The 14,126-nt window shown below is 52.2% G+C and overlaps 1 protein-coding gene across 1 annotated transcript; it reads right to left on the bottom strand.

Moving 5' to 3' along the window:
- Positions 1–5,789: 5,789 nt before the first annotated feature.
- On the bottom strand, positions 5,790–12,246 carry INA (internexin neuronal intermediate filament protein alpha). The gene is made up of 3 exons (XM_054637230.2): positions 11,256–12,246; positions 7,742–7,866; positions 5,790–7,183 (listed from the first exon to the last, which is right to left on the bottom strand). The coding sequence occupies exons 1-3, from the start codon at positions 12,186–12,188 to the stop codon at positions 6,910–6,912; spliced, it is 1,332 nt and encodes a 443-aa protein (XP_054493205.1). The 5' UTR covers positions 12,189–12,246; the 3' UTR covers positions 5,790–6,909.
- Between the last annotated feature and the right edge of the window lie 1,880 nt (positions 12,247–14,126).

Raw genomic sequence — 14,126 nt, forward strand, 5'->3', positions numbered from 1 at the left:
ATATCTTCAAAGGATTTTCCTGTAGGGTAAATCATATGCCAGCTAAGGTGCTGAAGGCCAACACTCCCTTCTTCACCCTTTTGGTGGCTTAACGAGGAGGATTGAAGGCCTGTAGCCTGTGGTATTTTTGATACGAATGCTTAGTGACCTGTTATTTCCCTTTTGTCCATTTCTCTCTATTTCTTCCTCACCTGCCTTCAGAAAGTGTATTTTTAACATCATTTTCCTGGCTGAACATCCTGCTTTCTTTCACCTGAAGGCACTGATGTGTTCCTCCTCTCCAGTGCTGCAGGTCCCCTGGGGCACATCCTGTGCAGCAGGGTGACCTTTAGCTATTGCCAAGGCTGAGCTGAGGCTCTGTGGTTTCCTGCATAATCAGCCTGCTTGCTTTAAAATGTGCCAATCTTCTTTCAGCTCTCCTGCTGCTGTTTTATTTCTGTTGGTCTCCTTTTAACCTTGGCTTGCCTCCAGCCACTTTTGGTCCTGGTGATAGAGGAGCATCTGTAACAACAGGCCGTCTATGGGATGGCATCTCTGCCCTCGTGGGAGATGAGCCAGCCTTGTGCTCTGGAGTGAGGGAACGTGTGCTTGGACTCATTCATTGTTTTACAGACACTATTGTTTCTTTACTTGATGAGATAATTCTGGTTTTCCTTTCTCATTGTCTTCTTACCAGCATCATGGCGAACACAGATCCTTATTAAATACTGCTTATAATGCAGCATAATTCTGAGTTCTCTACAGACCTGCTAATTCCCAGCAAGAGGAGATGATGAGCCTTAGTTTCCAGATTTCTTATAAATGCAGAATCAAGCTACAATCAAGTTGTGACCAGAGTCACACTGGTTGCATTCTGCCTGTTTTCTTTGTATTCAGGTTCAGTGTAAGAAGAAGATAAGGTTCAAGAGGCTGCTGAAATGTGCAGCTGAGCCCTCTAAGCAGAGGGGACCTGCAATGGCCAGGGACAGCTGTCATTTATGTCCTGAACACAACAGTGCACCCAGCCTGGCTCTGCACTGCCACCAGACTGTGGCACACATGAGCCAGGGGAGCTCTTACAACTGATTTCTGTAGATGTGAAACAACCAAAGAGTTTTATTGGAAAACCAGTCAAGCTTGTCTAATGCTAGTCCATGTTGAATTTATTTTCAGGGAATCATTAATCATTTATGTGCAGTGATTTACATTAATACATTTTTAACAGTCACTAGGAAAATTACATCCCTGGCATTTCTGGTTTTACTTTTTATTAGTGTGGAATATCATTAGTATGAAATTTGTGGTCAATACAAATGAGTGGAGGGATTCATTCCAACACTTGAGAGAAAGACTATTAAGAGATATAGGAGTTTTTATGTATTGCATGTCTTGCTTTTAAAGAGATTGTCACATTGTCCCCATGAATCTTTTAATATATTCAATAGAATGCACCAAGGGCCAGCCTGAGTGTTTAGGTTCTTTAAAATGTGCCGTTTAGGCTGTCATAAATATCTGCTCTGTCATAATTCTGCATCTGAGAGATGGAGAAGTGTTGCAAATGGTGCATTCTCTTCACTTCTGCTTTTTATTTGGTTTCTCTACCTTGTGGTTCTTCTGTAACACTAATTAGTTCAGCAGAAAGAGAAGCAAGGTGACCACAAATGGAATTTTACCATGTCATCTCTAAGAGACCCTTATTGAATGAGCCAAAAGATATTCATTGCCTGAGGTTTCAGAATGTTGCCATAGATACAGGTTTAATCACTGGACAGATCAAATTTTATTATTTTTGAGAGAGAAATGGTAATCACATCTGAGGTGAAATGCAATATTAATTGGCTGCCCTGCAACTGCAGAATTCTTGCTGGAGCTGTGTCACCATCTTTTCTGGGTTTGGATTTAATGTTAAACAGTGCATTTGTGTCAAATACAGCAGTGGTCTGCAAAGAAATGTCTCCCAAAGAGGAAAAGCGAACTTGCATTTTCTAATTGTGTGGAAAAATAGTCTATTTGGAAATGGAAGGTTAAAATGTCTGTTTTCTTCCAAAGGAAACATGAACAGTAGAAAAGTGGGTGGTGGAGACTTGGCAAAGATTGAAAAAAATTGTGTATTCCTGTGAGAGCTACTTTGGAGCCCCTGGTGTTGAGGCATCCATAACCTCTGTGCTCTGAATGGATTTTCTGGTGTCCACTAGGGGAAGCTCAGCTTCTCTCAGTCCATGAGGATGTGTCACCTGTGTACCTGAGAGCCTGAAACTGAGAAGGGTTTGGTACCTTTGAGACTTCCAGTGCTCTCAAATGTGGCAGAAGTTAAGCTGATGAGCATAAGAAATGATCAGGGGAGGATGTAGGGGGTAAAGAGGACATGAAGTCACAGTATGATCCTATAATCCTTGCTTCCTTAAGAATCTAGCCTTAATGTTTTGGCTTGCTGAATCATTTTGGCTTGCTTCAGGCATTCTTATTCATACATCTCTCAGGTCTCATTGGTAGACTAGGAATTTGCTAATGAGGTGTCATATCCGGGGCTTAGGGCTTCTTTTTTTGTTTGGTTGTTTTTTGCAATTCCATTGAAAATTTGCTTAAACTTAATGATGTTCTGAGCCTCAGTGCAAACCATGTTTTTCAGTCTGATCTCAGCTTTTCCAAATGGCATCTCCAAACAGCTTTTTCTTACAGACCACACTTGGGGCTGCATGTGCATCATCTCAGGGGATGACTACGTGTCTGTCAGAGCATTTACAAGGCTGCTCTGGACGTTGGAGAGCCAAGAACTTGTTTCTCCTTGTGCTCTCTGGCATGCAGGCAGGCAGCAGCTGCCTCTCAATCCAAAGGCAAAGGAGCAGAGTGACCCTGCTGTGCTAGGAATGGACTTTGGGCCTCTGTTGTTTTGGAACTGATACAGCACCTCAAGAGCTTTGCTACCATCAGCAAGTGAATGTGTACCTGGGGCTCGGGAATTGCACTCTGGCATTTTCTGGGCATTTCCCTGCTGTCTAAGCAGATGTTTAGCATGGACACTGTTCCTTCTTCATGTTATGCTTTATGTCAGTTCTGGCCAGCACAATGTCTGCTTCAACAAGGATGTAATTGTTTGGCAGAGTTGCAGGCTCATCTCTGGTTGAGCTGGGTTTTGGATGAAGACCCCTGCACAGTCTGTAGGAATGCTTTCCCCAGCTCTGTAGCCCTTTGGTTCAGCTGGAAGCACTGGAACAGACCAGGGTTAATGAAAATTCTCCCACCCCACCCCAAGCCATGCCCTGTTTGGACGTTGTGCTGCATTTTCCAAGGGATCCTTATTCCCACAGGCCTCTGAAGTCTTGCACGAATGAGCTGGCACTGCTTGTGCTATTTTGACATAAACTCTGCTTCCAAGTGTCAAACCCCAGTGATAGGGACATTTGATCATTCAGAAACATCTGTTTGGCTGCTGTGTTAGGGCTCTGTGTGGGTCACTCACGGCAGGAAGAAGCTCTTTATTCCTTAAAGAGGTGTCTGTGCCAAGAGCTGGCAAAGAGAGAGTTGGCTGGACCCAGCCAAAGGTGCCGGAAGAGACTGCTCTGAATTGCTTATTGATTCCTTCTTTCTGAATGACAGCATTCTTCCTCACTCTGGAAAAGGAGATGTTTGCATTCCTGCCAAAGGGAAATTGGGGTTTGTGGGTAATTTTTTTTCTTTGGCTGCTTTTTCTTTGGCTTACTTTTTAATGAATTGCAGCATCTAGATAAGCATCATTAGCAAAACTTCTCCGTGTGCAGGTCTGTTTTCAAGGAGCTCTACATCTCCACTGCATGGGCCAGCATCTACATCCAGGGAAAAAAACAAACAGCCAGGCCAGTGGTGGGAATTTGTCTCACTGTGTGGAACTCATGTTCTCCCCAGCATAAAGATGAAGGAAAGGCAGTATCATGGAGAAATAGCTGCACTCTGCTGCTTCCTGAGCTGATGGTGCAGTCCGAGTCCACAGCTGCCTTTTATCCAAGAGGTCCAGGTTTTATAGAGGTATAAATCTTTCAGCATCTGCAGTGTGACTCACTCCTTCCCTCTGGCAGCCTGGGTGTTTAACCCAGTAAGAAAAATGGGACCACAAAGGAGGATTTATTGTCCAGTTCTAGCTTATGGTTTCACTGTAGAAGCCTTCTGGTGCATGTAAGCAGGCAGGTAAAAAGAGGCACTCTAAAGAAGATAGCACTGGAAAAGGAGGCCTGGACGGTGATAGAGGTCAGCATTGGCAACATGTTCAGCCAGGCCTGTCCCTCTTTCCTGTCATTTTTTTTCTCATAAAGAAAAGGAGAGTTTAGATATGGGTCTCCCTGCCTGTTGTCCCTCTGTCACCTCTGGAGTTTAACACCATGAGACAGCACCAAACTGCTGCAGAGCTCCAGAAATGCAGGAAATCTCTGGGCTGGCCCTCGCACTGCAGTCATTTTCCAAAATAGTTTCTTGTCCTTCCCGCAGCTCCTCTGTCCTGCTCCACCACTGCAGCCCCTTCACATTGATATCACCAAAGTAAAATTCCCAGCTTCATTATTAGCATCCAGTTAGCTGAGCAAGCAGGAATTCTGAGTGAGGATTGTGCTGAGAACAAAGGACAGGTCAGGCTGCTTGTGCTCAAGGGACAGAAAGCGGCAGCGCTGGAGAGTGTTTGAGATTCAGAGTACATTTCATTAGCTGTACAGTCACATCTGCTTTTTATTCCCTCTATGGACTGGGAGAAATACTGTGTGTTTGCATTTCCTAACTGACAGCTCAGCCAGGAGATATTTGGACATTTCTTGATCTTGTTTTGTGTGCCAGTGCCTTGGGCTTAACTCTGCAGGTGCTGGCTCCCCCAGGCTCTGCCTGGGCACCCCAAGTTGCTCTGTGCTGTTCTGCTGGAGGCTGCTGGTGAGCTGCACTGCTCCAGCCATGCCCTGGGACCCCTCCCCTGCCTCTGGAAAGTGCCCCTTGCTTCACCCACCTGCAGGGCTGCCCTGCCCAGGGCTGTCACCCCACAGTGAGCAGCCTGTCCATGGTCCCCAGGGTTACCAGTGTGACAGGACCAAGGTGTAGCCATGCTGCTCCTGTCCTGCAGCTCTGGTGGAGAAGGCTGTGACTGTCACACTGTGTCCCTGGGGCTCTGGGGCAGATTGCCATGACATGGTGCAACAAAGCAGGAATGGAAAGGCAACAGGACAGTGTGCTCTGGCAGGGCCACCCAGCAGGAAGCTGCCTGTGATTTTTCCCTCTACAGGTACATCTCAAGCAGAATGTGTGCATCTTCCAAATATAAACCACTGCTGGTCACAGCACTTGTAACTACTGGATTTACCTGGGAGGTGGATGCACCCTCTGTTCTTCATCTGCTCTTGTGTAATTCACTTTATCTTCAATTGTGCAGGGAAAGCACGAGGCTGTTTCTAACCCCCAAGCACACAGGCAGTGTGGAGAGGAAATAACAGGATAACAGGTACCTTGGGACTGAACTGTCAGGGGTGTGATGCAAATCACAGCTTCAGAGTCCATTTCCTGAGCAAATGAGGGTGCACTTGGCCGTGGCAGACCTTGATCCCTCAGCCAGCTGGCCATGAACTCTTCCACACTGCAGGGCCACCATGACAGGCACTTGGGTGAGCCCCAGATGGGGCCCCACTGCCATCAGTGGGTCCAGCCTTACCTTGCAACCCCAGCAGGAGGGGCTGGCAGCTGCACTCCAACCCCAGGTTCTTTGCAGGGGCCCAGAGGGACTGCTGGGCACGGGACCAGCTGAGGGCCGGACACCGACATGCGTTCCCAAGATGACGCAGCAGCAAAAACAACAAACAGCTCAGTTTGATCCACACAACTATTTCTTTTTTTAATTATTAACTTGTGCCTTACAATAGAAGAGGAAAGAGTGCGAGCAAACAATTTGCTGGTTCCAGGAACTACTCTGGCAGCACCATGAGGGCAGCGAGGTCTGGTGCTGATTGCCCTCCCTGCCAGGGCACTGACACACAACACGCGGCGGCTCCGGCTCTTGCAAAAGCGATCGCTGGCAATTTAAGGCATTGAAGGAAACCTATGGTTGTTAAATCCTATATCAAATTTGGCACACCTTGGAACAGTTAGAGCGGAGACAAGGATGCTTTGCGGGCTGGTGTTCAGGAGTCCTGTAGCTTCCCAGTGCTGGCTGGGGCACGATGCTAATCTAGGCACAGGGTTTTCATGTGAGCACTGTGCAGCCTAACAAGGGGCCCTCAGACCCTCATATTTTGGAGAGAGTGATACCCCGCAGCATGGTGCTGCCTTCACCTCCAGTGTAGCATTTCCCTGCCCTGTGCCTGCTGCTTATAAACCCCACGTGCCTGGCTTGACTAGTGCTGTCAGAAAACAAGATTTATCAGTACAAAGAAAAAGTAACATTCCTTATAGTTCAAAACATACGTGGCTGAGATCAGATGTCAGGTGCGGTTACAGTCCAGTATGGCTATTTCTGTGCTTCTAGGGTTAAAAGTGAATGGCTACAGTTTGAGAAGTGGGGAAGAGTTTAGCTGTACATGGATTTGGATAATTGATGAAACTAGTTACAGTAAACATGTTGAGTTGTTTCCCTCCCCTCCTCGGAGAGCTGGCTCAGCAGCCTTCCCAGCTGGCTGCCCCTCGCTCGCCACAGGAGGAGAGAGGGAGCGTGTTACGAGTCCATGTGCCACCACCACAATGACCAACATGCATCTCTAGCTACCTGTCCTGTGTGCCCCCACCCCATTTAAAAGGGAGCAATGTGCCAAGCTCGGCCTCTGAGTGGCAGGACCCGCAAGGAAGCCACCCCTGGGTTGGTGTCCCCGGGGGGTTTTGTGTTTTTAAGGGAGGCTTCCTGCGAGCCCAGTGCGGCTTTGTGCCCAGAGGAGCAGTTTCAAGGCCGAGTGGAGACTGTTCCCCCTCAAATGCTTGTGAACAGGGTCCTGATGGTTACATCTTTGCATTGGCAAGGATTCCTCCATGCAGGTTTAACCTCCCTCTCTTCTTGACAGAGGTTATGGTTCCCTCAATCACCTCAGCCCTGCTGGATGATATTTTAGAGGTCACTTTAATAACCTCTCCTTGCTCCTCCTCTTTGAAGGACAGAGTAGAGGAACTAAAGCTCCTTGGCTGGAAGGAGTAAGTGGGGCTGGGGAGAGAATTGAGAGATGTAAGGCCGCCACTTCCTATGTTGAATAGGGTCTCCTCTCCCTCCAGCAGCTTCCTGCAAGTACATCACAAGGGAAGAGGTTAGTATGGGGATGTGAAACATCTACAAAGCTTGAGAGCATGTTGTGCCCTGCAGACAAGTCCAAGCCATCACCACAGGTCACACTGCACCATGAAACTGATTCAAAATCATATTTTGGTCACCCATTTTTGGAAGACTTGCAATATGGGGTACATGAAAGCAACTTTCTCCCTTTTTTTGTCTCCAGAAACACCAGGAAAATAAATACCCAAAGCACAGCCTTTTGCATCTACTTTTAACTTTGCAAGAGAGACAAGTGTCCAGCCCCAACTGTGTCCATTATTTTTTAATGCTTCTGGGGTGGCTGAGGGAAGTGGTTCACAGCTGCTAGAGCGAGGCAGGACATGGAGCCATGGCTGCTCCCCAGACAGGAGTATGGCAGACCCAGGTGGGGGAGATGAACATGCTTGTGGTGTTCCTGGAATGCGTACCCAAGTATTTTCTGGGCTCTTGGAAATACCCCAGCCTAGTGGGAGTCAGGGGATTGGGTTTGGGAAGTGCCCAAGTAGAGCAGGAATAGAGCAGCCTTACCTGTAGGCAGCTATCTCGATATCAAGGGCCATCTTGACATTGAGCAGGTCTTGGTACTCCCTCAGGTGCCGAGCCATCTCATTTTTGGTGTTTCTCAGGTCATCCTCCAGCTGTCCAATGGTGTCCTGCAAAGGCAAGGGTGCTCAGCCCTGTGTTTTGGAGCAGGGACTTCTCCCTCAGTCCCACTCTGCTTTGCCCATTGTAGAGACAGGGAAGTTGCAATGGGCAGTTGATCCATGATGGCCCATCCCACCAGGGGCTTGGGACCATGAGATGTCATGCTAGCAGGGATGAAGAAGCAGGCAGAGCACCAGGCCTGGCTTGTGAGAGTGTGCAGTGGGGAATTGATGGATTCATGTAGTTCCCATCTGCAGTGGGGTCTGTGAGATGGGCAAATAGTGCATGGTGGTGGGACCCCAGTCCTGTGGGGAAAAGGCAGGCTGCTACAGAGGGAAGTTTTGGGCTTAAACGTCTTCAAAGCAGCGGCAGTGGCTCAACAAGACAAGTGAAAGCACCCTGCACTGCAGCAGTGGAGAAGAAAGGCTGCAGTCTGCATCTGCAGGGCTTAAGAAGGGTTGGGACATGCTTCCAGGGTGTGGAAGGAGAGGTGCTGCTGCCAGGGGTCCTCTCCAGGTGGGGAAGTCTGTCACCTTCCTGGGAAAATGCCTCAGAGCCTCAAAGTGGAGGATTCTGAATGCGGGGATTTGGGGAGATTACAGAGACAGGGGGCTGCCCTGCAAGAGCCAGGGTGCTCAGCTGGACAGCAGTGTCCTTCTAGCATCCTTCCTGCCAGTTTTACCCTGCCTTTTGTTCCTTATAACCAGTTCTACCTGTGATGTGGAGGACTCTAAGGCCAGAATTCCTGCTAACAAAGGAGACTAATGTTTTATTCTATTTTTTTTTCTCAGAACAAAAGCAGTCTGTATTTTTCCCACATGCATCTAGGTATCCAAGTAGCAGCTTGAAAGCAGTGAAACCTGCTCCCATAAGGCTCTTCCCAATCAGGTTTCCTGCTGCCAGCTGCCCCACTGTGCCACCAGAGGAGCGTGATTTGGAACAGGAATGAGTCAGCAGTTTGCACTTAAGCCACGATGTAGCCCTGCCTACAGAGCCCTGCAATGGCCACTGCCAACCTGCACTCTCCTGCATCCCCTCCCAGAGTCAGGACTTTGCAATTGCTTCCAGATCCTCTGTTCCAGCAAACACACTTTGTCCTGCCACATCATCCTCATCTTGTCCCCATCCCATTCCTATCATGTCCCCAGCTTCCTCTCCTGCTTAACCTCCCTCGTGGACAGTGCAGAGACAATGAAAGCATGTGGGGCTGCCCAAGGAGCAGGGAGCTGTGCTGACCCTGCTGCAGTGGGCCCTGTTTGAGCAGAGCCCCTCAGAGCAGCAGCTCATCCTGAATGCAGCACAGAGCATGTCACAGTTGGATTAGCTGAGCACAGCCAGCCTTGCAGGATGTGATTTAGGAGCCATCCTTGTGGTCTCTCCTTGACCTGTGCTGCCCTGACTATTTTCCACAGCAAAAGATCTGCAAGAGGCTGTGCCTCTGAGGAGTTCATTGGGGCAGTTTATTGACTGAGAAGCTGCAGGACATGGCTGCTGCTGCTGCTGTAGAGGTTAAAGCCTCTGCTCTGATGCAGACAGAGTGCTGCTGTACCCAGCCAGGGCAGGAGGGAATGACTTGAGGTGATCCCCACCCTGGACAGCTCCACTCTCATTGCTGTGACTCTTTGTGCCTCCAGCCCTCTTCCCTCTGCCTGTAGTCCACATGAACAAAAAGCTCTTTCAAAACTGATTGTCCTTGTTCCTGATCTGCACCTCTCTTCCACAACCCAGTTCTGCCAGCTGGTAGAATAAAAATCCCCTCCTCACACCACTGCAAACCTGTCCCCTAACAAAAAGCTCTTGCATGTTGGTTCAGATTTTACTGGACAGCCCACAATTATAAAGACATGCCCCTGCTTTAGCAGGATCATTTTAAAGTCTCAGACAAAAGGAATATTCTCTTTTAAGACACACTTCCCACCTTTTCCACTTTTTGCAGCCAAGGAAATTGCTTAGCTGATACACATATTGTTCAATGGACTTTTAAATATTGCTGCACATAAAGTAGATCCTGAGGGTCATAGAGAAAAGCACTGCCATGTTGTCACTAAAGCAATTTCAATTATGGTGCTGTTTAATCCAGTTGCTTAAATTTTTTTCCCCAACTGATAGGTTGTTCCTAGGACCCCTCTTTCACATGGCATCAAGAGTATTTGAGAAGATTACTGTGTATAATGTTTTCGCTATAGTTAATATTTTATATTGCCTATTTCCACAAAAACTGTTGAAGACCACCTCAACTGTTCAGGAAGCTTGCAAGCAGCTTGGAACTAAGTCACAAATTCTAGAGCACCTGGCAAAATTTGGCCTTGGAAATGACAAGGCATTACTTGAGCCCTCCATGTATGATTAAAGCAGTTGTTTCAGTATTTAGAAGGAAATGGCTTGATTTAGAAACCACAGATCATTTAACAGCCATATAATAGAACAATCTCATGATTCATTTTATTATAAATCATGAACATTTCCCTGTAGCGAGAAAATGTGGCAATACTGCAGTAATGGAATAAAAGCTATGGAGCACTCAGTGTCTGCCTCACCTGGGTCTTTCCACAGACATAAAAAATGCTGGGATCTGTCTGCAAGCCCAGACTTAACCTTTGCAGAGCTCCAATTTCTGCAGTGCAGGTGCCAAGAGCTAGGCCACAGGGCAAAGGGCCAAACCTGGGCAGACAGCTTCGAGGAATTGCCCACAACGATGTGTAGGCAATTTTGGACCTGATCCTTAAGGGACAGGGACGGATCGATGCCCCAAACAGCGCTACCACGTGCAGGATGTCCCCAGCAGGAAGGGAGCGTTGGAAGGGGTGTGCTGGCCTGCTTCCCCAAAATCTGCCCTTTGGGGTTTTGCCTCTGGACAAAGGGTGAAGGCAGCAGGCAATGCCGTGGTGGGGCAGGATCTGTGTGCAGATCCTGGGTGGTGGGAAGGCTGCAGGGATGCCTGGCGCTGCGCAGCGCTGCAGGGGCACCGCCTGCATGGGTAGGTGCTGCACAAGGCAAGAGGGGTGGGTGCCGTTCCGTGCCGGGGGTGTTTGTGTAGCACGGCACTGATCGGGACAGCGCAGGCGATGGTGCTGAGCGATGTGGGGCGGGGGGGCACCGCATGGGGCCGGGGGGTTCCAGCGCTGCACAGAACTGCGGGAGGGGCTGCTGCAGGGGACAGAGCTGCGCTGCGGCACTTCGCAGGCCGCAGCGATGCTCAGCGCTGCACGGGACCAGGGGAGGGAGAGTGCGGGGACGCGGGTACCGGTGCGGCATCGCGCCGGGTGTTTGCGTGGGATGAGATTCCCGGTGCTACACATTACAGGGGGTGGCGGCTGGGATGGAGGAGCCGACTGGTGCGGATGGCGCGGGGGAAGGATGCTCGGCGCCGCCCAGTACCCGGCACCGCCCGGCTCACCTGCAGGCCGGCGGCCTCGGCGTTGTGCCGCTCCTCCAGCTCCTGCAGCTGCCTCTCCAGGGACTGGTGAGCGCCGCGCAGGCTCTCCATCTCCACCAGGCGCGCCTGGAGCTGGCGGCGGCACTCGCCGGCCTCCCGGCGGCTGGCGCGCACGGCCTCCTGGCTGCGGGCCGCCCGCTCGTGCAGGCGGGCGCAGCGGGCGCGGTACCAGTCCTCGGCCGCCTGCAGGTTGCGGGCCGCCAGCGCCTCGTACTGAGCGCGCAGCTCCCGCAGCGCCGCGGCCAGGTCGGGCCGCGGGGCCGGCGGCGGGGCCGCGGCCGGGAGCGCGGCGCCCAGCTCGGCGAGGTGCTCGGCGTGGGCGCTGCGCAGCGCCGCCAGCTCCTCCTGCAGCGCCTCCGCCCGCCGCTCCAGATCGGCGCTGGCGCGGGAGGCCGCCTCGGCCGCCTGCTGCCGGGAGCGCAGCGCCCGCTCCGCCTCGGCGCGGCTCCGCGCCTCCTCCTCGCAGCGAGCCCGCAGCCGCTGCGTCTCCTCGGCCAGGCGCGCCCGCTCCAGCGCCGCCTGCGCCCGCTCCCCGTGCGCCTCCTCCAGCCGGGCGCGCAGGGCGCGCAGCTCCCCGCCCAGCAGCTGCCCCAGCCGGCGCGGCTCGTCCGAGCGCTGCCGCAGCGCCGCCAGCTCCGCCGCCAGCGCCCGGTTCCGCTCCTCCAGCGCCCGCACCCGCTCAATGTACCCGGAGAAGCGCTCGTTGAGGCCCTGCAGCTGCTCCTTCTCGCTGCCCCGCGCCCGCCGCGGCTCCGCGCCGCGCTCCCGCAGCGCCTCCGGCTCCGCGCCCGGGCGCGCCCACCGGCCCGCCAGCATCTCCGTGCGCCGCGGAGCCTCCGCGAAGAGGTGGCGATAGGAGGCGGCCAGCGCCGCTGGCTCCGCGCTGTAGCTCATGGCGGCGGAGGGGCACCGGCGGCGGTGCCGGCGCTTATGTACGGCGGGGCGGAGCGCGGCGCGGAGGGGGCGCGGGGCGGAGCGCTCCGGCGGGGAGGGGGCGCGGTGCGGCGGTGCGCGGTGCGGCGCGGTGCGGTGCGCGGTGCGGTGCTGTGCGGTGCGCGGCGCGGTACGCGGTGCTGTGCGGTGCGCGGTGCGGTGCTGTGCGGTACGCGGTGCTGTGCGGTGCGCGGTGCTGTGCGGTGCGCGGTGCTGTGCGGTGCGCGGTGCTGTGCGCTGCGCGGTGCCGCCGCGGCGGGAGGCGACAGGAGCTGTCCGTGCGCCGCGGTGCTGAAGGGCTGTGGCAGCGGGCGGGGCACGGGGCGGGACGGAAGGATAGACGGACGGATGGATGGATGTGGGGGGAGATGTGTGTGGGGAATAGACGATCACACGGACGCAGAAGGGGCATGCAAACATACACAGTCATATGGACGAGGTCACACGCACACAAAGAGACAGTAAGTGCACAGGCACGCAAAAAGGATCAGGTGCATTCACCGTCAGACACACACGTCCGCATGCTCGGAGCCAGAGAGACAAAGGGGCAAGCAGCCGTTCAGAGAGACACACAGATGCACTAGCAAAGAGAGGCAGAAAGGAAGAGAGATGGAAGGAAGCAGGCAGAAATGGGCAGGTGGAGAGAGTCAGAAAGGCACCCAGAAAGACAAAAGACAGACAGACACACATACACACACCAATCACTCCTGCTGGGGTATCCCCAGCTGTCCCTCCAATGCTCAAGGGAAGCTGTGCTGTGAATCTTGCTCTGGGCTGAAGGTGTGCTGCGGGGTTTGGTTCCAGCCTCTCTTCTCTGATAAGAACCAGGGTGTCAATGTCTGTGTGGGATCTCCTTGGGATGGGGATGGGGACTGCTGGGGTGCACAGTTGGGAGTACGCCTGGAGGACGGTGTGACCAGGACAAAGACTGATAATGGTCAGTCCAGATGTAACACAGGTGACACAGAGGGAGGGTTTTGTCTTCAGGTTGTGTGCCAGGAACTAAAACACTTCACATTCTCTGCTGTCCATGCAAGCAGGCTGAGCCCTCCCACTGGCTAGGGTGTGCTGGGAGTGCCCAGGGCTGTAGCACTGACAGGAAGGGGGGAACATGCACACCCCACCTACAGGCCAAGTGCACTGCCTGCACCCCAGTGCAGGACCTCCAAGAGACCAATGAGAAGTGACTGATTCTGGGAGCAGCAGCACAAAATATAGCTATGAGATGGAAAAACAACTTAATTTTGATCTAAGTGTGAGAAACATGGGTGAAATGAGCAAATATTTTTATCTTGTCCCCTGCTGTACATCTCTGTGGCACAGAAATCTGCACTGATGCCCTGTTCCTCTATTCCACTAATCCCTGTTTGTCCTCACAGGTGACCAGAGGACAGCATGAGGGAGTTCCAGCAAATGAGCGGGGAGGACAAACAAGCCAGGGCTGGCATTGGAGAGAGCTGTGACTTCCAAAAGAGCTGTTGCTGTGGTTGAGCAATACCTTCAGTACAGGTGGCTCGATGTGCAGCTGCAGTGTGAGCTGCACGCTTGCATCATCCAAGCAGCTCACGTTTTCATGGCAGAGCATCCCAGGCAGAGAGCCTTGGCACAGGTGGGGCTGCCAGCTATCCTCGCCCTGCCCTGGGCTGCCTGGCTCACACTGCCAGGGCAGAAATCTTCTTCTTGGTCTGTTTTTTTCCCCAGGTATTTAATGTACTCCTCACACACAAGTGCCTTTTACCATTTCCTCAGTGTCTCCTACCCTGCATTACAATATCCTAAGTCAGGGGTTTACTACTGTGGATAACTGATCACAGAACTGAGAAGTTTCCAGCTCTGCTTAGTTATGTGTGTGGCATTGCTTTGATGACTTTACTCTGATGCTAATTGCTAATGATAGAG

The sequence above is a fragment of the Agelaius phoeniceus genome, chromosome 9, assembly GCF_051311805.1.
Source record: "Agelaius phoeniceus isolate bAgePho1 chromosome 9, bAgePho1.hap1, whole genome shotgun sequence".
Lineage (NCBI taxonomy): Eukaryota > Metazoa > Chordata > Aves > Passeriformes > Icteridae > Agelaius > Agelaius phoeniceus.